General features: G+C 34.5%; 1 protein-coding gene across 1 annotated transcript; it reads right to left on the minus strand.

The window, feature by feature from the left end:
• Window positions 1-3,038: 3,038 nt before the first annotated feature.
• LOC123561585 (nucleotidyltransferase MB21D2-like) lies at window positions 3,039-5,140 on the minus strand. The gene has a single exon (XM_053553075.1). It carries the CDS (start codon window positions 4,874-4,876, stop codon window positions 3,908-3,910), a length of 969 nt encoding a protein of 322 aa, XP_053409050.1. The 5' UTR covers window positions 4,877-5,140; the 3' UTR covers window positions 3,039-3,907.
• Window positions 5,141-24,014: the final 18,874 nt, after the last annotated feature.

Below are 24,014 nucleotides of genomic sequence, written 5' to 3' on the forward strand. Positions count from 1 at the left end.
TAAGTTAAATTATAAAGTAATTTATCATGCAACTACTACACAAACTGCAAAGTGCCTGATATCATTTGCCTGATATTTTATTTACCTCCCATTTTTACACCAGCTTCCTGCCACATCGAATTTTACTACAGATGCAGTTTTGATGCTGCATGACTTCAAAAAATCAAATACTGTAATTTAAACTCATTTCCTTAAATATGCTTGTCTCCACATTTATCACACAGACAATATCACTTAATGACGTCACTGTGGAACGTTCATCATGACATCATAATGTTTACATGCCATTAGATCAATTCTTGGAAAGATTTACAATACACTTGACAATTTACTTATTCTTGATTTATGCCTCAGACATCCGTTTTTGTTAATTAGTAGCAAAAATATAGAATTTTTGATATCAATGTTATCAGGCTCGGCAGACGGAACCCTTATCAGAAATGGTAGACGAATGTTTTTATTTTTGATTTATTAGGATAACAACGATTTTGGACAGTACTCGATGAACAAAATACATTGCTAGAACATTAAATATGCCTCGTAAAGGTCAATATAGGTAAACGTTTGATTTTATAAATTCTCACACTACGATGTGTGGGTTAGTCGCTTAAAGAAATATGTATATAAAGAGGATATGGGTATATTTTTCTCAATCATTTTAACGTCAATGACGTAAACAACAAACCAAGAGATAAATGTCCTATAACGGGGGCATTTGTTACATTTGCTACGAAATGAATTCATTCGATTGATGAAAGTTATTAGAGCCTTTCTCAGCGGGGATTGATTTTATTTACACTGTCTTCTCTAACTTGCTGAAAATTGAAAAGTGTGAGGTTGGCATGCCCTAAACGCGTTTAAATCCCCAGTTTCCTCTATAGGTTACTGACCGTTCCTAGGCGATGCCCTTATTTTTAACTTGCCTTTCTCCTCAGTACCCCTTTTACCCTCATCGCCATATCCCATAACTTTTCCTTACATTTACGCTTACTTGCAATTGCTTCCTCTCTCCTTTTACCATGAGTAAGTTATTGTGCCAACCATAATTTTGTCCAACGGCCGTCTTTAGGCGGTGCCCGACTGTTGTTTTCCCTGCTTATGTGTGTACGTATATTATCTATGTATGTTTGTCTTTGACGGTGCCCGGCAGTGATGTTTTTCTTGCTTGTCCGTTTGTTTATCTGTGTATGTTAGTTGTATCTGTGTGTGTGTGTGTGTGTGTGTGTGTGTGTGTGTGTGTGTGTGTTTGTCTTTTGTGCGTGCGTGTCTGCGACGTTGCAGGAATGCTACGTTTAAGGAATGTGCTTTCCCTGTTTAATATTATTGCTCCACCTTCCCCCAGCATCCGATCATTTCATCTACCCCTTACCACCCAACCCTCATTTGCTGTATTTTGCATATATTTATAATGTACTTGTTGTTGGATTTTTGAAGCAACCCGTCTACAATATTTTTCCGATACAGCTTCTTTTGTTGCGGGTTGACTTTGCGATGCATGGCTCTATGGCTGTCTTTTGGGTGCTCTGTTGACTACTTTAGATAACTTACTAAATTTTTGCAATGAAATAAGTTCCTTTATGCAATAAACCTGTTTTAAAACTACATAAAAAATTGTTTTGGACGCTGTGATATCCTGCCATTAAAAATCAAATTGGATATGAATTAAAGTAGTTCGTGTATGTGATAACTGTCACGGACATTAGTACATCTTAAGATAGCACGCACAAAGACAATTTCTTTGAACTAGAAAGGCTTTATTCAACAACATTTTAGTACTTTACTCAATTAAATTGTAAAAATACATCGGGATGTTAAGATGTTCATTATCCACAGTAACCCTTTTTTCTGTTATAGGTCATAGGGCAAAATACAGTCAATCGACTTTCATTATTCATTTTGCGGTTTTTCGAATTTAGAACAAATAAATCAGGTAGGCAAATGTATAGACACAAGACTCCTTTCTTTTTATGTGTTAGTTAACTCAAAGAGAGATACGAGGTTATTTGTTTTCTCCTCAGAATATATTACATGAGCTTGCAAAAATCGACAATGTCCATTATTTCTTAAGGGAATATTAAATGTTATCTTTGATGGTCAATACGTTTTTACTCTGCAGTTTTGATTTGATCACTGATTCTTTTTATGGTTGTCCATTTTATTTAAGCAACATTTTGTGTCATTTTTCTTTTCTGTATACATGCATCTTGAAAAAGGTTCATTTAAAGCATTTAAAGCACAAACAGGTCCATGAAATATGATTATATCTCTACGTACTATCAAAAAGAACAATAAACAGTCGGAAGACCGGATGGACGGATGGCAAACCCGGTTTGAGGCTACAAATCCTAAACCATACATTCAGCTTTAGTGTTTCATTTTTGAGTCTGTTGTGCTGCATTATCGCCTAATTATATATGTCAAATCCCGCAAATATTTAGCGCCGCTTTCCAGAGGTACATGTAAACACTCGATTGTGCGTTCTGATGTGACGTGTGTTACGGGAACAACCACCGTCAAGGCTGAAAATATCGATAAAATAATTGTATTGTGCACCATAGTGACGTGATATAATTTGCAAATGATTATTACTTCCCTTTGCTAATCCTTGAAATGCTTTCTAATTACTTAAACAAAATGTTATGAAATATATGGAATTAAACATACACGTTTTGTTTTTTCTTTTCCTACAATAACTCTGTAACAGATAATTTGAAAGCTGAATAATGTCATAGTGTATTGCTGAATGCGATTGGCAACAACATATATGAGAAAACCAACATAGTGCATCCGCGCAGTCTGGTCAGGATCCATGCTGTTCACTTTCAAAGCCTATTGCAACTAGAGAAACCGTCAGCGAATAGCATGGATCCTGACCAGACTGCGCAGATGCGCAGGCTGGTCTGGATCCATGCTGGTCGCAAAGCCAGTTTCTTGGAATATTGTTTTCGAGATAATAGATATGGATTGATATGTAAGAACGGCCAGTTAGTTTACAAAATGTTTACATGCCCAGATCAGGGAACAAAAAACAACAAAAATCTAAAGACAATTTTACTCCTTCAAGAAGAGATTTCAGTAGAACAGTTACATCATTTGAATTATTTGCCATGGAGATTTGCGCTGCTATTTCGTTGGCATATTTCAGTAAAATAAACAAATTTTCATTTTTCTTATCGTGACAGTACGCGCTAAATTTGTTCAATGTTGCTGTAATCAGAGAAGAACGCCTTGGGTCCTTCTCAATGACAAGAAGACATTTGACTATATAAAAGTATGCAAACGACAAAGTATCGCCACGTATTTGTCCGTGTTTTTGAACATGAGTCTTCAGTGGATCTTCTAACGTTTCACACTCCCGTGAGTCATACATATAATCAGTGTTAGTGATGTTTCCTTTATCTGTCATATCTTCAAGTATTCGTCTTGCTTCTTCGAATTGATTTCGTTTCACAAGGAAAGTTACATAATCAATGGAACTGCTTCTGTCTTCGTTATAGACCTGTTTGAACATTTCACCAGCTTTATCTAAATACTCCTTTCTTAGCACTGATCCAAATGTATGTTCGTATGCGACGGAATGATAAATACACGCAAGATTGCCACGACATGATAAATGTTCAGGATTCTCAGCCGACAAGCTTACGACTGCTTCAAAGAATTTCATTGACAATTCGATGTCTTTAATTGCAAGTCCAAACGAATTCAGACAATGAATCAAAGACTCGTAGACTTTCAATGGTTGGATCCAATTTGTATACACATCATCTTCTATGAAATGCACTGCTTCTTGATGTTTCTGCAGTTCCCCGTCTTTGTCATCCGACTGTTCCTTGAGCAGTGAAATGCATATTAAGTAATATGTCGTGATAATTCCCTTCTCAATCGATTTTACCTTATTTTTGTGTTGTCAATATTCTTTTATATCATCTAAAAGTGGTTTGACCATTGTTCTAAACTTTAACTTGATACAATGACAGGCAAACATCTTATCTTCCATGAAGACTAAAATAGGTGTTATAGGATCTAGCCGAAGTTTCTCCACAGCCGATATTGCTGTTGTTATTTCGTCGTCAGTAAGATGGTCTATTAGATTGTTTTCTGGAAGGAAATATGTCGGTACGTGTTTTTTCTCCAAGCATTCCAGCAGAACATCCAACATATATAGTACGCAATTCCCCGGAAAGTATTTCCAGTAGTGAACAGGTAACTGTTCACAACAGTGTAGAAATACAGACTTGAATACGTAAGAAGACAAAATAGATTTTGATTTCATGCTTTGATAGCGTAGAATTTTCAAAAACACGTAACATTGTCTTAACTTATCGGTGACAACCTCGCGTGCCAGTCTGCCCTCAGACGCTGAAAATGATATTCTCCACTCTAATTCTGGTTTCTTACTGCTCTTGGATGGAACCGCAACAATATGACAACCATCATTAACAATCGAATCAACAAAAGGAAACTGCAACCACTCTGACTTAACTGCTCGGTCTTTTATTGAATTCGCAATTTCAGGCCATGGTAAACAGGGTAAAGCACAAACCAAATCTGTAGGTACGGTGCCATCTGGTGTATTCATATTTGCGGCAGTTAACTTAATATGGTTATCTAATGTTATTGCTGGTCCTTGAATCGTGACTTCTGTGGTTTCTTCTTTGTCATATTTAAATAGGTTAGAAACCAGCTTTCTCATGTATCTGGTACTACTAAGATACTGCTTCCCAACGTCACCATCAAAAACAAACGAATCATCATCTTGTTTTATACCTGGTATACAAATACGAGCATATCCGGGATGAACATTGTCATAATCCAGATATGCTTTAAAGTTTGTACCGTGGTTGTCCTGAAGTTTCTTCGTTGAAACTGGAATCATTTTGTTAATGTGCAATATATCTACATCTGATAAGTCCCCAAGGAACAGATCCTCCTTTCTAGTTACTGTCGTTGGTATATGTACAGGAATAGCGTATCCTTCAGCTCTGCTTCCAGTCACGACAAATGTAAAGTTGCCATCGAAATCTTCAGCAAAAAGTCTGTTTACTTGACAAATTGCGCCTTCGTAATGTTTCTTAACGGCGCTCCATTCTACTAAACGGATCGGAAGTAAAATATGTATTAAGTAGGGATGGGAACGAATACTGAAATCAATATTCGAATATTCGGTTTGCCATATTCGAATATATTCGAATATTCGGTTAGTTTTAATGGAAACTTTAAATTCTTATTAACTGATTAGCATATACACAACGTATGCATTTGTTTAAAGCGTGGATCATCGTAAATAAGGCCAAAAAAATGTTTGTTTCGGGTAACCCGATCCTACATAGGGAAACCCGCCGATCCTAGCGTTTTACTTCACGATTCTGTCAGTATAATCATGAACATATTTAACTAATTCAGTGTGTTAGCTTCAAAATGATACAAAAAATCAAAACGATTATAATTTAGACCGTCGCAATTTTATCTAAAAATAGCAGGTCGTCCCATTTAAACAAGTGACGCGCTGTTGTATTACCGCCGCCATTTTGAAAAATTTCAATCGGCGTGTAAAAATCGTCGTGTAAAATGCAAGTAAGGCAGACTTAAAAGCTCCTTCAACATGAACTTGTGCATCAATCATACGTTTTCTTGATTTTATTATTAACTACTTCCAAATTTAATTCGAATACGGCCGATTGCGGCTGAAAACCGATTCTGCGGATGGTCTGAAACGTCGTACAAAATATTGTGAAAAGATCGCGATATCTACACGTTTGGTATTGTTTTCGAAAAAAAAATTCTACAACTTGTTACATAAAACAGGCGCCAATAAAAATGAACAAAAGATAAAAAGATATCACATTTACGCCTAACACAAACTGTTAATCCGTAGCGATGACCCCAGGTAATTATGCATTGCAATTTTCTTGTTAATTGGACATCTTTTGACATGCATCTGACACATTGACGCCTGTTGCAAACTGTTAATAAGTAACGATGGCCCCTGCCAATTATGCATTGCTATTTTCTTGTTAATTGGACATCTTTTGATACGTGATAAACTAACATGACATGGGTTTTTTCTGTAAAATTAACATGCTCATATTGTCCAAAATCAATGATACTTATTTTGAAAAAAAAATACAATAATTTACGAATATTCGAATTTGATTTTCATATTCGAATATTCGACTGATTTTCGAATATTCGAATATTCGAACATTCGTTCCCATCCCTAGTATTAAGGTAGACAAAAAAAAAGTGTGGTAGCTCAGACGATGAATCAAAATCACTGAGATTGAATTCTACACCCGTCTCCATTTTCTGAAGAAAAAAAAAAACGGAACGTATATGTATTATATATTCTAGTTTGAACGGACGTTTTAAGTACATAGTATACTGAAGAAACCAGATAACCCAAAATTAGTGACTGTACTTGTAGGAGTTAGGTTTACATTCATATAAACATGTTGTTGATAACATTAAAATTTCCAAAGATATGAAACAAGCAAAGATTTAACTTAATTCTTTTTACTACCACATCCTATTTTATTTGAAAAGCACCAGAAATGCACACAAAATGTGTGTGTGTGTGTGTGTGTGTGTGTGTGTGTTTTCTTAAATAATGAATGCAAGCCATTTGTAAGAATACAGAAGCGTAGTTTATATTTTTCTACAAAATAGTTTTTAACAAATATTATCGATCCTTTTCGATTGGGTAAGACAGGGTAACCCTTATAATATTTATCGCTAATTTGTAAATTCCAGACATTTTATTAACGCACTATGTTGGTCTCTGTTCTGTAAAGAGAACATGAAGTAACCTGAAAATACACAATAAGTTAACATTTACAAATAAGTTGTTTAAATAGGAAGTACTTAAAAGTAAGCAAATCTTCGTTTAAACCAAAGCAAAAATACAAACGAAAACATTAAGATAAAACATTTATGTACAAAAGATGCAAAACGTTATACTATGTAATACACTTCGAGAGACGTATGTTACAACGTAAGTCGTTGTCTGAACGCACCGCAACGGCAACTGGCTACTGTATCGCTCAATTTGACCTGGTCAGTTTTAAAATAATTCGTCTGTTATTGAGTACACAAAAGTATTTAGCTATTTTCCAGAATAAAGTTTTATATTATAAGTTTGCAATAAATGGGGTTTGGAGGTTAACTCAGATAAAACTGAAAATCACAGTCTTTAGAAATCGAGGACGTGTATTATCAAATGAGAATTGGACCTGCATGTACAATGGCCATAACATTGAAAAATTATTAGAGAATGTTTAACTATACTGGCACTTTTGCATTGAATAAAGAACATTTGTCAGGCAAAACTTTAAAAGCCTTAAATGTTCTGTTAATAAGATATAATAATTATGCTAAAGTTAAAACCTAGAATTTTATGTTAGCTATCTAATGCTTTTGTCGGTGCTATACTAAACTACTCGTCAGAAATATTGGATTATACAAAATCGAAAGTAATTGAAAGAATCAAAATTTTATAAACGTATTTTGAATGTCTGAACTTTAACATGTAACCTAGGTATTTACGGCGAGCTAGAGAGATATCCTCTATATGTAACAAGATATGTTAGAATTATCAAATACTAAGTGTAAATTAGTACACGCAGATAATATCATATTGCAAAAAGCATATGAACAAAGATTAAGAGATTGTTAAAATGGCCATACTAACTGGGTTTCAAATGTAAAAAGAAACATACTTGGTGAATTTGGATTTGCTGATGTATTTAAAATCTAAAAAAGTAGACGTAAGTGTTTCTATGTGTCTTTAAGCAGTGACTAATTGATTGTTATACTCAAGAATAGAATGCTGCTGTAGTTAACAGTGCAGTATTTAATCATTGCAAACCTTTTAAGCAAGATTATTTGGATCTTAGAATGTATTACACACGATTACGGTCTTAGAATACAGACTGGTCGTTATTCACGAAACAAGAAAGATGCTGCGTACACGGTAATGTGTTAGATTTAGAGAACGGTTTCCGCTTTTTATTTATTTGCCCGTCGTATGAAAATTTAAGGAAGGATTACATTAAAAGATAATTTTACCAAAGGCCTAGTATGTTTAAGATGAAACAACAGTTTACCAACACTAAACATGCTGTTATGAAATAACCAGAAAGATATGTTAAAGCTGCTATGTCTGTAAGACTTTCACTGTTAAATAATTGATATTGTTGTTCATCCTCTGTATTTTGTACCTTTAACTTTGTTATACAGTATAAAAGTGTTTTTGCAACTAAACACACGATCACGTAATACAAAATATTTGTAATTATGTACTATTTGTATGACGATGAATTATGTTCAAGTCTTAAATAAAATTTCTGTTCTGTTCTGCTGAAATTATTTACATAATTATAAACAATCACATTGATTACATTTATTTGCGTCATTGGCTACTGTAATGCTCAATTTGACCTGGCTTAAATTATATGTATACTTAGTATGTAGCATGCACGGTCTAGCTCGGAAATATAATATGAGCCGCGCCATGAGAAAACCAACAAAGTGGCTATCATTGATCTAGACCAGCATGCACATCCGCGCAGTCTGGTCAGGATCCACGCTGTTCGCTTTCAAAGCCTATTGGAATTAGAGAAACTGTTAGCGAACAGCATGGATCCGCGCAGTCTGGTCTGGATCCATGCTGGTCGCAAACGCACTATGTTGGTTTTCTCATGGCGCGGCTCATATCATTTTTTTCTAGGGCCACTGGAATACAAATGATTTTAAAATTATTGATTATATGCTAAACAATTAATGCGAAGCAATCCAATCTCAATTTAACTCATGATGAGCATTGTGGAGGGGATCTTGTTGTATGATGATTCAAAACAAACTTAATGCCTGAGGGTAATAGCATACATAAGATCTGCAAAAGCATCACTAGATGTAGCGTTCCTATCGGACTATTTTAAAGATATTAAACTATTTATTGACGAGGACATCATTTCCCCTTCTGTATTCGCATATTTCTATATCTGTCCATTTAATTCTCTGTCGGCTATACTCATTGGTTTCATTTAAGAAATGAAATTCTGTGCTGAGTAGTTTATGTAATGAGCCACTACTAGAAACGTCTTGAGATCATGTCACTGTCTCATGCAAAATTGTTATTTCGGTAGTTTGAACAAGACAAACAACAAAGAATAATTTCCAGGAGATTCTTGGTGTCCGGCAAGGAGGGTAACATTTTTTAACTTTAATTTTGTCGTGAGCCAAACTTCGAGAGGTCTTTAAACAGTTCATCAGAATACAATAATAGAGTTGTTCCGAAGTAGAATCTTTACAGACTTTACGAATAAATTATAAATGTGCTAATTAGTGCCATAATTCTACTATGATTAAAGGTATTTAAAAGAGGCAATATACATATCAGTGCACATTTGTTCCATGCATAATGACTAGGTCACGTAAAGGGACAAGGCTCGATTATAACAAAATGCACGAAGTGTCCGCAGAAATTAATCTGGGCCAACCGAGTCCGCCGTCGAGGGCGCTGTGAAACTGAATTTCTCCAACAATATCATTGATTGAAGAATTAAATAGTGATAGAAAAGAAAGGATTCCGAGACGGTAAAGATGAAAGAAGAGTTAGATAACCTGGAAGTGGAAAAAGCGAGACTCGTAAAAATGCAGGAGAAGGAAAATGTTCGCCAAAAGCTAATACAGAAGAGAGCAGCGTTCAACATCCTGAAAAGTAAAGGGAATTGGCTTTCTTAGCAAAGTCAGTAAAGTCAGAAATTTATACAGAAATTGCTACTTAATCAAACACACTTGCATTTATTAGTATTAATTTAGTTTATTCAAGCGAACTACCTCCTGTCTACAGTAAACTTTTTGCTTCTCCGATAAACGTGCCTCCTTTAGAAAATAAGGAAAGATGCAAGAAAGGAAGTACAAACATTAAGACTTTTCAGTTCGGGTGGTTCCGATACAACTTTGGACACTACCAGCGATTCGGATAGTTCCTCAAGCTCGGCAGCTAAGCAGATTCTATATTATATTTATTTCGAGGTTGCTGACTCCTCGGTAGCGGGGTCTGATCTCTTAGGGTTATGGCCGTTTAAAGTCAAACTAATCAATTGTAGGCCTTGCGAAATTTGAATTTGAGACCTATAATTACCGATTACAGGTCGATGCCTGCATGTGTTCCAAATTACAAATTGTTTTACTGTATATAGAAAAGTTTCTTTAATTCAAAGCCCCGATTTTACTTTTAGAAAATGTCAGGGTATTGGTGACGGTATATATATTTTTATTGTGTTTTAGATTGTATTTCCCCGTTAATTATGCCAAAACCAAAAGTTTTAATAAATATGTTTAGATGTTTTGATATTGTTGTCTGATTATAAAGATTATCTATAAAGAGACCCGCGACGCCCTTCCTGACTTACACATAAAACATCAAAAGGACTGCCACGGTCATAAACTGCCTACACTACTTTTTTATTAAAACCTAAAACAACATAATCACAATTTGATTTAAAAATTGTTTAAGAATTAATGCTACATCATGCATGATTAACGTAAAATAGCATGCTTTATTTACGTTCTCGATGTCACGTACACCAATGTTTACAATACTATCCACCGTATCGGAAAAGCATGCTACTGTATATATGCACTTTAACAGTAATGCATTTGCTAAAAAACGTTTTATCTACGTTCTATTTTACAAGACGATGCCTGGATGTATTCCAAATCAAATTTAATTTTGTTGTATATAAAAGGGGACCTGGGTGTTATTTTAAGCACATGTCTTCGTTTTGGTAGAGGTATTTTTTATTGTTTTGATCGGATGTTATTTTCGGTCAAATCTGTCAAAAGTTTTATTAAATGTTACACAATGTTTTGATGTTGTTTACTGAATGTTATTAATTACAAAATCATCTATAAAGAGACCCACGGATCCTTTCTTGATTTACACACAAACATCCAAAGGACAAATGCCACGGCCATGAAATGCCCACACTCTGTTTTTATTTTTTAAAAAAGCCGCTATGAAATCATATATTATAAACTTAAATACCGCATGCATTATTTACGTTCGCGATGTCACGTGCATGTTCACCAATGTTTACAAGTGTGCCCTCGGTAACTCATACAGCAGTATGTAATTTAATTTGAAAAAAAAAAAAAAAAAAAAAAAAAAAAACACGTTTTTTTTTTTTTTCATTATTCCAGATTTTTATATTCTTTTTATGCACTAAATTTTGTGCTCATAGTATGTTATTTATATTTTCTTTTAAAACGAAACTAAGAATTCAGATCATGCTGTCTGAAATTTTACAGGTACTTTTACGAAAAATAGACCGTTTTTATAGAATTTTGCTCACATTTCAGTCGAGGTTCTGGAATTCAAGCTTTATTGTTCCTCAAGCGATGTTGAAAATTTGAAACGATAATATTAATAAACGAAGGCACTATGCGCGTTTATCGTGCACGTTACATTTGCATTTAGCGATATTTCTATTCTACTTTGATACTTCCTATGGAGGCCTCTTTCACACACTTACCGCTTGCTACGGACCGTTCAACGTGTGCAACCATAGGTCCATATTCGTATTAATAAACAAGCGTGCTGGCCTAACTTTTTTATTTTGTTATGGTTCATTAAAATTTTAATTAAAAGATATAAAATTTTGTAAAATATGGTAAAGTTTTATAAAGTTTGGTAAACTTTAATATAATTGGATAAAAAGGAAGTCGGCCTTTGCCAAAAACGACCACACAATGAGATATACTTCTGACTTTTAATTATTCCGCAACTAAATTTAAAGTTCGCATGTCTGACACGATAAGTATCGCTTGTCCTTAAATTTGCTAGTATCTTTTCCGTTCATTAAACAGTTATCGCGTTATAAACTCCGCGAGGATTGTTAAATTTCGCAACTATATGTGTTGTACTAGCGAAATTTTAGGTGGCCCGAAAAGGACACCGTGCTATCCACAGTATCTAGATTACACTACAGCGATGTAGCTTTAACGAAACGTTTGTTTTATATTTTTTCATTTAACTGAAATATATTGACGATTCCTCTGATATACAAAATCATTTTCAGTTGAATGCTGAAGAATATACATTTATAAATAATACGAAATTCACATTAATTAGAGAAAACCGATGAAGCAAACTTACTTGTTAAGAAATCCACGTATACAGTGGAGATAAATATGTTGCAGGTATACTGAGCATACTCGAGAGCTGTAATTTTAAACGATCTCGTTGCAGAACAATATCAAGTAAAAACATGTTACATATATATAGAGAGAGAGAGATATCTAAAATCCATAATTTTAAGAGTCTGTCTTGACTTTTCTTCCCATATTCATTTGCATAACATATACTTAAGCGAAACGTTTTACTCAAAGGGAGACTAAAATTTAATTATTACATACGTATATATAGTTTAACATAAATACGTAGATGTCAAGGTCTATTTGTCGTGTTTATAGATAAACAACCTTATTTTCTCCCTCGCTGTGTTCGATTTATTTTTTAAACATACCTCCTAGATAAACAACAATAACAACAAGTATGTTGTAAAAGTAGGACAGACTGGTTACTGTCTCTCTTTTATTTTACATGCAACATGCATTCTGTAACATGTTATGAATTCGACATTTGACAGAACACATCTTGCAGACAAGATCAATCGCAATATATTATAATGTTAACTCACGTCTATATTATAACGTCTGAATTTAAAAAAATTTAACAGTTACTTAACTCCAAAGACTTCAAACTCAAACAGTAGATATTGATTAATGTTACACGGGTATTATTTGGAAAAAACTTTATGAAGCCACTGTGAAAAAAAAAACAGTTGCCAGACATTTTACTGCTTCTTGGTGCTTTCGTAACGTTAGGTTATCGAAACCGTCCGCGTGCTCACGCATGTAAGGAGAGGAAATTATAAATATTGTCTCGCTGCTTATACCACACTTGATAGACAATAGTTTGTTTCTGTGCTGTTTGAATTGTTTCCTGTCTTCTCGCACTGGTGTCATCATCGATCTAAATGTACCAAGAAGTGGTTGCATTAACAAACAATTACGGTCCATAAATTCAAACACTGGAGTTACTAGATCGCAGCGAAGCTTTTATCGATGTTGTCTTTCCAACGACTAACTGGCAGTTTCTTACAGCAGTGCAAGAAGGCTGACTTAGAAACGTACGAAGATAAAGCTGTTACTTCTTTCTGCATGGTTTGATAGCGCAATATTTTCAGGTAAATATAACACTTCTCTGATGAGCTGTGACCGCTTCACGTTCTCGTCTTCCTCCATTCTATATCTGGTTCGAAGCTAGGCTTTGAAGGCACACCAACAACATGACTATCGTCTGCAATAATTGATGTGACCACACGTGGAGTTAACTGTTCTGACTCTCTTCATCTAATTTCCCAGCACTAAGTTTTCTCTAGCCAAGGAGTGCAAATAAATGCTGGAACAATATCCGTAGGTATTTCATTGAAAGGCCGAACTTTAACTGAACTGTTTAACATTTGGTTACCGCGATCTGTAATAGTCATAGCAGGTTGATATTTTTCTTTTTCCTCATCTGCATTGGTAAATGTTTAATTTGAAAACATATAATTTGACAAATTATTACTGCTTTAGTAATTATGCCCTGTGTCTTCATCATGTAGACATAATTGGAAGTAACATGGAGGAGAATGCTTGTAATCGAGGTAACCATGATATTCACCACTTGGCTCATCCATATTGTTTGTCCATTAATGATACATAAAACATCAATGTCATACAGTTATTGACTAATGTTGAGGTCAATATGTGGTTTTACGGACCTGTAAAAATGATATTGACTGAGGACGCTGTCTATAATTGTTATATTGTATGCTCTTCTGATGTGAACTCATTTGATTGGCCCATATTTTATACATATAAGAAATGGGTGATATCACAAGAGTTATTATCACTTTTGCGGGTCAATATCGCTTTTTACAGACCCGCGCGTGCACCCCTTTCAACTAATCAAATGAGCGCATTTGAGAGGGGTATATAATGTAAGAAAATATCTCTGGTGTTAGTGGGATCGATCCATTCCGTAGAGCCTCATTTATTCCGATATCTTCAGCCTGACTTCCGGTTGGTATATACACGACACTGTTTTCGTCTAAAGACTGGTGTTCTGACAGGAATTTCTGATACGACTTATAAGCGGAACCATTCTTCCATCCTATCTATCCTATTAGAAGGAGAGTCTGGATAAAAGCTTCCAACAGAAGTAGTAGGAATACTGCTGTTACTGCTATAACGTTCCAGCAGTAACAGCAGTACTACTGATATTACTGCTACAACGTTATAGCAGTAATACTGTTGTTACATGTACTGCTGTTACTGCTCTACTGCTAACTTCACGCCAGTCTCACGAAAAGACGCAGTAAATAAGGGGTTTGCTTACGTTCGTACTACCATGAAAAGTCGATGTGGATTCTGTTAAAAGCAGCATATCACCCAGGAATGATGGAACGTTATTCGCACAGACAACTGGATAAACAGCATTTTGTTTCTGTCTCGTTATTTCTGGAATACTTTGTAATTCATCCAGTAAGATTTATGTCTTATGGAATGTTCCAAGCATAAGCATCATATCATGAAACTCATCAATCCAAGACAAAATTATTGCCATGGTAACGTGATAATCGCCTTTGACACGAGTTAATTACTTGCGTCTGCTTGAGGTCGTCCAAGTTTAACTTAATGATTGTCAAAGCGGTAAATACAGTTCTATGTTCTTTTAAGGATATTGAAGAATAAGAAGAAAACCAGTTGTCATGTCCCAAATGTTTTCATCTGTCGTAAGGTAAAAGTTACGGCATGCAAAAAGACGGCTTATTTTACAGATATTTAAGTTCTGCTACAATGCCACTGTTAATGTCTGATACTAGTATATTTGTATGGTCTGAGGACTGTTCTCAAAGACCTTCGAAGCAGATGCCTAAAAACTTACCGTTCCTAACAATTCTGCTTTCTGGCAGTTTCGTCAAACGTGGCATCATTTACAAATACAGTTATTGTGAAAATCAAACAAATGAATGTGTTTTGTAAATTGTGAAACAAATCATTCTGTTGAATTCAGTGTTTTGAAAATGAATAACATTTACATACTACAGTGGAATCCCCCGGGACAAGCTCGGGACCGGTTTGGAGTTGTAGTGTAATTGACGTTTATATAGCTGCTGATATTTCTGCTATATCCTACAGGTGTTGTCTTTTGATAAGGACCGCCTTTTCAACTTTTTAGGAGAAGGACTTGCGAAATCGTTAATTGTCGAAAAGAACTAATTGCTGCAGTCGATCAGACGAATTAATATTAATGTGTGGTAAATTAAACAGGTCAATGTATGTACATAAACATAAACTACAACACATATTGATGCACTGAATTGTAACAACAAATACTGTTGGATAGATAATGGCGACCATACTGGACACCATCTTTGCTTACATGGAAACTGTACATACTAGCAGTCCCTAATTAGGTTTTCTTCTTCCTTTTGCGATGATTTAACGTGTGGCTTCCTTATACATGTTTCTGCTTTTTTCTACATGGTATTAACCTTCCCACTATGGAAGTGAAAGCTGTTATCAAAATTTGGATCTTTTCTATTGATACTTTTCTAATGTTCCTAGATATTTGTTATTTCATGACTGCACTTAATTATTACCTATAATATACCTCTTTGATATATTGCAAATCTCTATTCAACGGATGAAAGCATAGTTTTGAAATTTGACATACGTTTAGAAAAAATATCTTGTTACTACCATGCCAAAGTCAAACTTTATTAATCATTGAATCTTTAAACAATTTCCACCCAATTTTCAAAAGCATACATTCATTTATTTTACTGTTAACCAACGAATTGCATAGCAAAAACGCATAATCGTAACTCAAACAGAGATAACATCGTTATACTACAAATGTAAGAATATTTAAATTTTCGTGATATTTGTGCACACTAGCAGCGAAAATGCTATATGTAGTATGTTTGCCTTGAAAAGCAAGAAAAAGGGGCTTAACAGCGAATGCGCATTGACAGACAGTAAATTCAAATGTCGTTTTTGTTGGATGTTGACCCATACGGAAACGATGTACGCGGCTCCTTGGCCAAACATGTTTCACATACTGCCTGTCTTCATGTGTTTCATCGGGTAAAAATTGTATGAGTTGGAAGGACTGTCTTAAATATTCCCTAAATATGCGACTGTAACTGCCTTCGTGGACAGGTGTACAATCATGCATCAATTGCAGACATCTGTTTCTCTGCATACGTATACGAAGAGGGTATATAATAATAGCAGAAACTGCTTTGCTTGTGTAACAAAGGCTTTTCATAATTTGATTAACATTTACTAAATGCCCTACCGTATCTTAACTAACTTTTTTCATAAATCAAATATAGCTCAAATGAAAGCTACAACATAACTACTAAAAAGACGTGTTGCTCCTCCACAAGAGCCATTATTTTGACATATTGACCAAAATTTCTTTATCTATGTTATATTATAAATTCATCGATTTTGCTGATATGTGAAGAAACTGGAGGATTATTCCAAGTATTTATTACACACACTTCATATATTTATAGAATCTAGGCGGAAGATTGGTTAAAGAAGTTCGAGCATAATCATGAGACGGGATTAAGTTTCAACATAGAACAATATGGAATTTGTTTCTGCTGTTATTAATAACTTGTCTTATATAAGCCGTATTTTACATAATTTTGGTATCATTTGACGCCTACACTACTGAATTAATTAAAGTTTTACGAAGCATACTAAAATAATTATACAGTTATTCACTGAATAAAACCTGTTTCATCGCTAATTCAAGGTCTTGTGTTACTACCATTTTTTTTTAGTTATTGTTCTCTAAAAGCCTAGTAGTACGTGAAAAGATTTCGAAAACTTAGGTAAACACTTGTTTTGATCGGTTAAAAATTCTATCCATTATGGAACAACATTTACGTAAGGTTTTGCCTCAATTTTCCATAATGTAATTGGAATTCCATTTGGATCAATTTGTACATGCCTCGTCGCAGATTTTTTATTTTAATATTGAGCCTTTCTCCAGCTATTGGTAATGATAACATCCGATTTAAGTAGGTCGCAAGTATGACAAAAACGACAGCCATTCATCTGCAGTTAACCAGACTCCTCTGTCAATACCTGTACGTTGCTATGCATAGGTTCTGTTTATTTTCCTTACGTTTTGCAAAGTAAAAATTTTAGTAATACCGACATGTAACACCTTTGTCCTTCAGTGCCTTTGTGAACATGTGTAAAGGAATGACCCTAACCGTAGTTCTTTTCAGTCGCCATAAATAAGGCACTAACTGTGCTTTTGTCGTTTAAATCCTTCATGGTCCGAGAGCTCACTGACTTTTATTGCAACAATTGTTTATACATTTTTGGAAACACTATTTCATATCCTTCATGAAAACCCATTTCTTAAGTGTCAAAGCCGTGCCTATCTATACTTTGTTCGCTTATGTTTGTGGTATGGGATGTTAAACTCACTTGTAAAAATTTAGGGGGTAGGGTAAAGTTTACGTCTACCAGTTTTTTTCACTGTTTAATTACAGTAGCTATTTGATTGTCAGTAAATGTATATATGTCAACCAATGTCAGCAAAAAGAAATTCATCAAAAAGGAATGAAGGGCAAACTTGATATTTAAGGTCAAAGGTCAAATTTATGTATAAATCACAAAAATTGGCATATTTGAAATTTATTTTTATACTTAAAAATTAGTTTGTTATCATAAGTCACTCAGTTTTACTTATGTAATGTGTTTATATCAGTTTAAGTCAGAAATGCAAATCTTATTGCAAAACGTCAAAGTCAACCCTGATAATTGAAGGTCAAAGTTCATTTTCATGCACAAATGTGAAAAATGTTACCTTTACTTTTTTAATCTGTTTAATATGTATTCACATTATTAGTCACCGAAGTTAATTTGTTTTAATGTCTGTATGTCAGGCAAAGTCAGCAGTGCAGATGTAACCTCAAAACTGCCGATGATAAAGCTTATATCAAAGGTAAAAGGTCAAATGTCTGTGAAAAATTGCATGAATAGCTTCATGTTTGAAATATAAATGCTATTCCTAATCATTATTAATAATTGCTCGTGATTTATTTTAATGTATATATGTCCCACAATGTCAGTAATAAAGAGATCGTCTGAAATCAGAAAAGTTCAAATGTGATATTCAGGGTCAAAGGTCATTTTCATGTAAAAGGAAGAAAAATGGCTCTTTAACTTGTTGTTAATATTTTGTCGATATTAGTCAACGATATCAGTTCATTTAATGTATATTAAATGTTAGGCGATGTCTAGTATGCACATATAATTTCAAAACATTCAAGGTCAACCATAATACCCTGAAATCCCGAAAATAAGCCGCGGCTTATTTTAAATTTTCGTAAGGATTTGGTGGCTTATTATCGAGACCGGCTTATTTTTGAGTCCGGCGAACTTTTGAGTACATATATTCAGTAACGGTTTAAAAACCGGCGTATCTTCGAGTACCGAAGTACTGAAGATATGGATGTCATATAGTTTGCTTTTTAGTAACAACATAGGCGTCGATAAATACTTATACTTCTGACATACCAGTTTTGTTACATTTTATTACAATTTCTTAAAGATGTTTTTCACAATTATTTCTAGCGGACAGAATTTTTTGTAACTTTGCATATTTATAGATTTATGTATGACAAGTTAAAATAAAAAATAAAAATGATAGGTACCCGTGCTTCTTTTTTCAATATTTAAAGTTTATTAAGAACACCAAATCGGTATTTTTGTCTGAAGAAACAATACATACATGTCATAATAAAACTACTGCAAACAATTATTTATTCAAAGTTTCACTCTGATGTTACTGTTTATGCATCATAATTAATGCAACCACTATAACTATGCATAAAATGTCAACATATAGATATATTAACTCAGAAATATTACTCTTGACAGATGTCGAAAGTATCTGAAACTGAGAAAAACACGAAGTATTTCTTACTGATATGAAAAAACTAGCGGACAGAATTTTACCAAATTTTATATTATGTAAGCTAGAACTAAGACAAAAAAATCTAAACCAAAAAAATAATATCAACCCGTGCTTGTTTTCAAGAAAAATTAAAAAATATTCACTCCACCCACAAAAGTATGTTTTCATTACCCCACCCACCTAAAAATTATGAACATTTTCTTTCTTACAAAACAAATTGCACAATGTTATTATCAGTTTCTTAACCAATTTTCTTACTCACCTGCGAAATAATGCTCCTTTAAGGTAGCATGCCTATAGGTCAAATACTTTTTGAGATACGTGCTACACAAGCTTTCACATACCATTTACGTATATATTTGACCACGTCAAGGGACATAAATCTGTTTTTACTGAGTGAAACCTCAAATAAAAGCACTGGTGCACAACTTTGCATGCTGAATTTAATTCTTGTGTGGTTTCATGACTCTTGGCGCATATACTTTTGAGGTACATGCGACACAAATGTTTAGACCTTTTATGTACAATTTGACTGTCAAGGGCCATAACTCTGGTCTTACTACGTGAAATACGGGACGGGGCACAAAAAGTATAACAACATTTTTAGGAAGTCACATTTGAACTCGAAGGAGATAGATCTACGTTAAAATTTTCTGGAATTTTATTTGACTTTGAGTCGGCTGCATCATTACTGGACGAAATAGTTTACTTTCAAATTGTCTGTCCACAATGTATTCGATTCGAGCACTTACGACTACTCCTCCAATAAAACACCATCACTTTTAAAGGTAAAATATGGATGCACGACCTATGTGTCAGTACATACGATATTTTTTGCGCGAGTGCGCTGCATATCCGACAATTATGCACTTTCGGCGGCGAATCCTGAACTTTACAGTGATTATCGCTTGCTGCGCGATTGAGCTGCGCACAAAATATTGTGATGAACTCCTTTAATGAAAATAGTCCGATGCTAATAGATAATTACCCATTAAAAAGTTTTGTCTGACCTAACAGACAATTAATCGGCCAACGGGTATGAATAACTTACACAATAGATGATAAACACTAGCTGGTACGTGTGGAAATAACACGATGGTAACTTTTGCTATCTCATTTGGTGTCCTTACAAAGTCATTGATACTATTACTCATACAAAAAACTGAACGGCTTATTTTTGAGTGCGGCTTATTTATGAGCCCTTTATGCCTGTAGTGAAATGGTGGCTTATTTTCGAGACAGGCTTATTTTCAAAACCGGCTTATTTTCGGGATTTCAGGGTATCAAAGGTCAAAGGTCAAAAAAGTGAGTAAAATGTTGCAAAAATAACACCTATTTGTAATATTTTTTATTGTTTAAAAGTATTTGTTTTGTCATTTTAGTAACTGACTGTTGTTCATTTTACTGTATATATGTCAGACGTTGTCATAGAAGAGAAAATAAGTCAAGGTCAAACCTGGTATTGGAGGCCAAGGGTCATTTTGTATAAAAAATCACAACCTTTACCATACTTACTCATTACTTTGATCAAAAAATAGCTTGTTGTTATAATTCACTGTTAGCAATTTACTTTAATGTATACATGTCAAGCAAGGTTAGCAATGTAGGTCTTATCCTTATAAGTCAAAGGCAAACCTATTATCAAAGGTCAAAGGTCAAATTTGTGTAAGAATTCACAAATAACAAGAATTTTGCAATGATTTTTGGTTGCGGGTTAATCTCCCTACCAAAGTTAAAGTGTATTTTTGACTATCATAGCATTTTTATTTTATTCAGAATCACATCCAAAAGATGTTCATGTGCTACACAAAATAGTCTCATTCATGCATAGTGCGGATGAATTATCAATGAACAAGCAATTCTTATTCAACCTGTATCCACTCACACTAACCATTTAGATTATATAAGATCCCGCTACCAAAGTTAAAGTGTACTTTTGACTATCATAGCATTTTTATTTTATTCAGAATCACATCCAAAAGATGTTCATGTGCTACACAAAATAGTCCCATTCATGCACAGTGCGGATGAATTATCAATGAACAAGCAATTCTTATTCAACCTGTATCCACTCACACTAACCATTTAGATTATATAAGATCTTTCAATGATAAGGTATTCCAGCCCATGGTTACATCACAAGCTGGGTCAGGCAGATTTCATCTTAGATAAGAGGCACATTAAATTTGTATTTGTTTCTCATTCATGTATATTCATAGACTGCCATTTTAAACAGAAAATAAACCTACCAAAAACCCGCAACCATCAGATATTTCAAGGCTTCTCTTCCCTATTGTGTAGGTTATTTCTGTCACTACTAGTAAAACTGATCAGTATTCATTTTCAAATATATACAACTGACAATATCACTGTTGAAATAATAATGAAAAGTAAGTCAAGGTCAAACCTGACATTAAAGGTAAAAGGTCTTTTTCATGTAAAAATTCAAAATACAGCATTTTTAATTTCTTCTTCGTTACAAATTATATTGTCATTTTGTTCATTGAAATCAATTTTGTCTTATGTTTATTTGTAAATCAATGTCAGCAATGCAGATCTAATTTCGAAAACAGTGATTGTTAAAGCTTATATCAAAGGTAAAAGGTGAAATTTGCGTGAAAGATCGCAAAAAGTAGCATTTTTGCAATACTTTTCCTTGTTTAAAAGTATTTTGTCATTATTAATATCTTATGGTTATTACTTGAAGTCTCATACATGTATATACATGTATCTATATATGGGTCAATGTCTACAATGGAGATATCATAAGACATGAGTCTAGATCAGCCCTGATGTTAAAGTTTAAAATTCATTTTCGGGTAATTAGTACAAATTATAGCACTGTAATTTTATTTCTTTGTTCAAACATATCTTGTTATAGCTTGATTTTAATTCATTTTAAAGTTAGCCTTTACTTCCTTACTTCCTTACTGCCTTCCATCTTCTTATGGCCGTTTTATATTTTATGATTAGATGCGACAATGAACTGCATCGTATTCTGCAGGTCGCTGATATCTCTCCACGGCTTGATCCCAAATGGGATGTCTGTTGGCCAAACTTTCTGGCGTGTGCTTCTTCCAGATAGGAACAACTCTGCAGAATGTGAAACGGTGTTTGTTCCTCTGATCCGCACTGACATTTAGCTTTCTCTGCAAATCCTAGCTTCTTCATATGTTTTCTCGGGCCACAGTCTTCAGTGCGCAGACGGAAGACAGTTAATTGGCTGTTTAGCTTGTGTAGATAGTCATGCTTTGGCGGGTAACCTCCATTTATGTTCTTCCAGTCTGACGCAAAGCTGTTCTTACACAGAAGTCGGAGCTTCTCTGTATGAAGTTGGAGGTTTGGGCTGTATTTGTCTGGTTGCTGTCTTTGCAAGTTTGTGCTCAGCTATTTCAAGCTATGCCCGCATGTGCAGCAATCTATCGAAATGCTACATTGTTGTTCTCAGGCAGGAGACTGATGTTTTTCAACAGCTGTCTGATTAAGTTGTCTGATGGACCTGCTGAGAGGGCCTGAAGAGCTGACTTGGGGTCTGTTAGGAATATATTGTCCCTTTTCTCCTCGCTCATACTGTTCGAGTGTCGCCGATGTGAGGGCTTGCATCTGGATCTGTAGTTGGAGCATCTCTTGCCGACTGTATGAGAGAGTATGAAGGAGGAGCTGTCTGAAAATTTGATGTAGGCACCACCCCAAGCTTTCTGAACTGCCTTTTCCACTGATCCATTGGTATATTCTTGGATGCAAGAGTGTGCTGGATAGCGGTTATTGATCATTTCTAGCGTAAGAGATTGTTGGTAAGCCTGATGGTGCTTTCCCTTTTCTTCTACTCCTGGCACCTAAAATCTGATCTTGGGAGCACATTGTCTGGGAAACCATTCATTGGGCTCGAGCGGCTCTGCCTCTGTGTCCAGTGCTGCTGCTTTCTATTTTGGCAGTTTTTGACGATGTGGATAAGACTCTGTATTTTCAGTATGTTCTTGGTTCTGCTCTCGAATTTTGAGTGGAGTGGGTGGGATGGTAGTCTCTTTGCCTTCTCTGCATGGACAAAAGCTTTGTACTCTCGTCTTGTCTCTAATTGTTCAGGGTTGGCTGTCTTTTCGATTCATTTTATTTGAGTTGTTTTCATTGCCCCGGGATTATACTCAGACATGAAATTTAACACTGTCCAGTTTATTTTTACTGGTTTTGGAAGCAGGTACCAATGAGGTTGATGCGTACTCTGCTATGTATCGTACGTTGCCTGTGTAGACTTGCAGAGGATCTTTGCATTTACTCCCCAACTTGTTCCTGCCAGTTATTTTCATAGTGGCGAGTTTTTTGAAGGCCCTCTTCTTTGACCTTTAATGTCAGATTTGACCTTGACTAATTTTTCATTATTATTTCAAGAATGATATCATCTGTTATAAATACATTAAAATGAATAATAATTAGTTAATAGTTTTTAAATATCATAAAAAATAATGAAAAATCGTTGCAAAAATACTGGGTTTTTGGCTAATTTTCACGCAAATTTGACTTTTGACCTTTGATAATAGGTTTTGCTTTGCCTTCTTTGGATAAGACCTACATTCCTGACCTTGCTTGACATATATACATTAAAATAAATTGCCAACAGAAATTTCTAACAAGAGCTATTATTTTTGAACAAAGTAATGAGTAAGTATGCTACAAATTGATCTTTTACATAAAAATGACCCCTGACCTTTAATACTAGGTTCGACCTTGACTTATTTTCTCTTCCATGACATCGTCTGACATATATACAGTAAAATGAAAAACGATCAGTTACTAAAATGACAAAACAAATACTTTTAAACAATAAAAATATTACAAACAGGCGATATTATTGCAACATTTTATTCACTTTTTTGACCTTTGACCTTTGAAATTATGGTTAAACTTGAATGTTTTGGAATAATATGTGCATACCAGACATCACCTACTTTTT

This window comes from Mercenaria mercenaria, chromosome 10, assembly GCF_021730395.1.
Source record: "Mercenaria mercenaria strain notata chromosome 10, MADL_Memer_1, whole genome shotgun sequence".
NCBI lineage: Eukaryota > Metazoa > Mollusca > Bivalvia > Venerida > Veneridae > Mercenaria > Mercenaria mercenaria.

What these genes read in the sequence shown, in the direction of transcription:
- LOC123561585 (XM_053553075.1), bottom strand. Translation starts at nt 4,876, where the DNA reads ATGATTCCAGTTTCAACGAAGAAACTTCAGGACAACCACGGTACAAAC.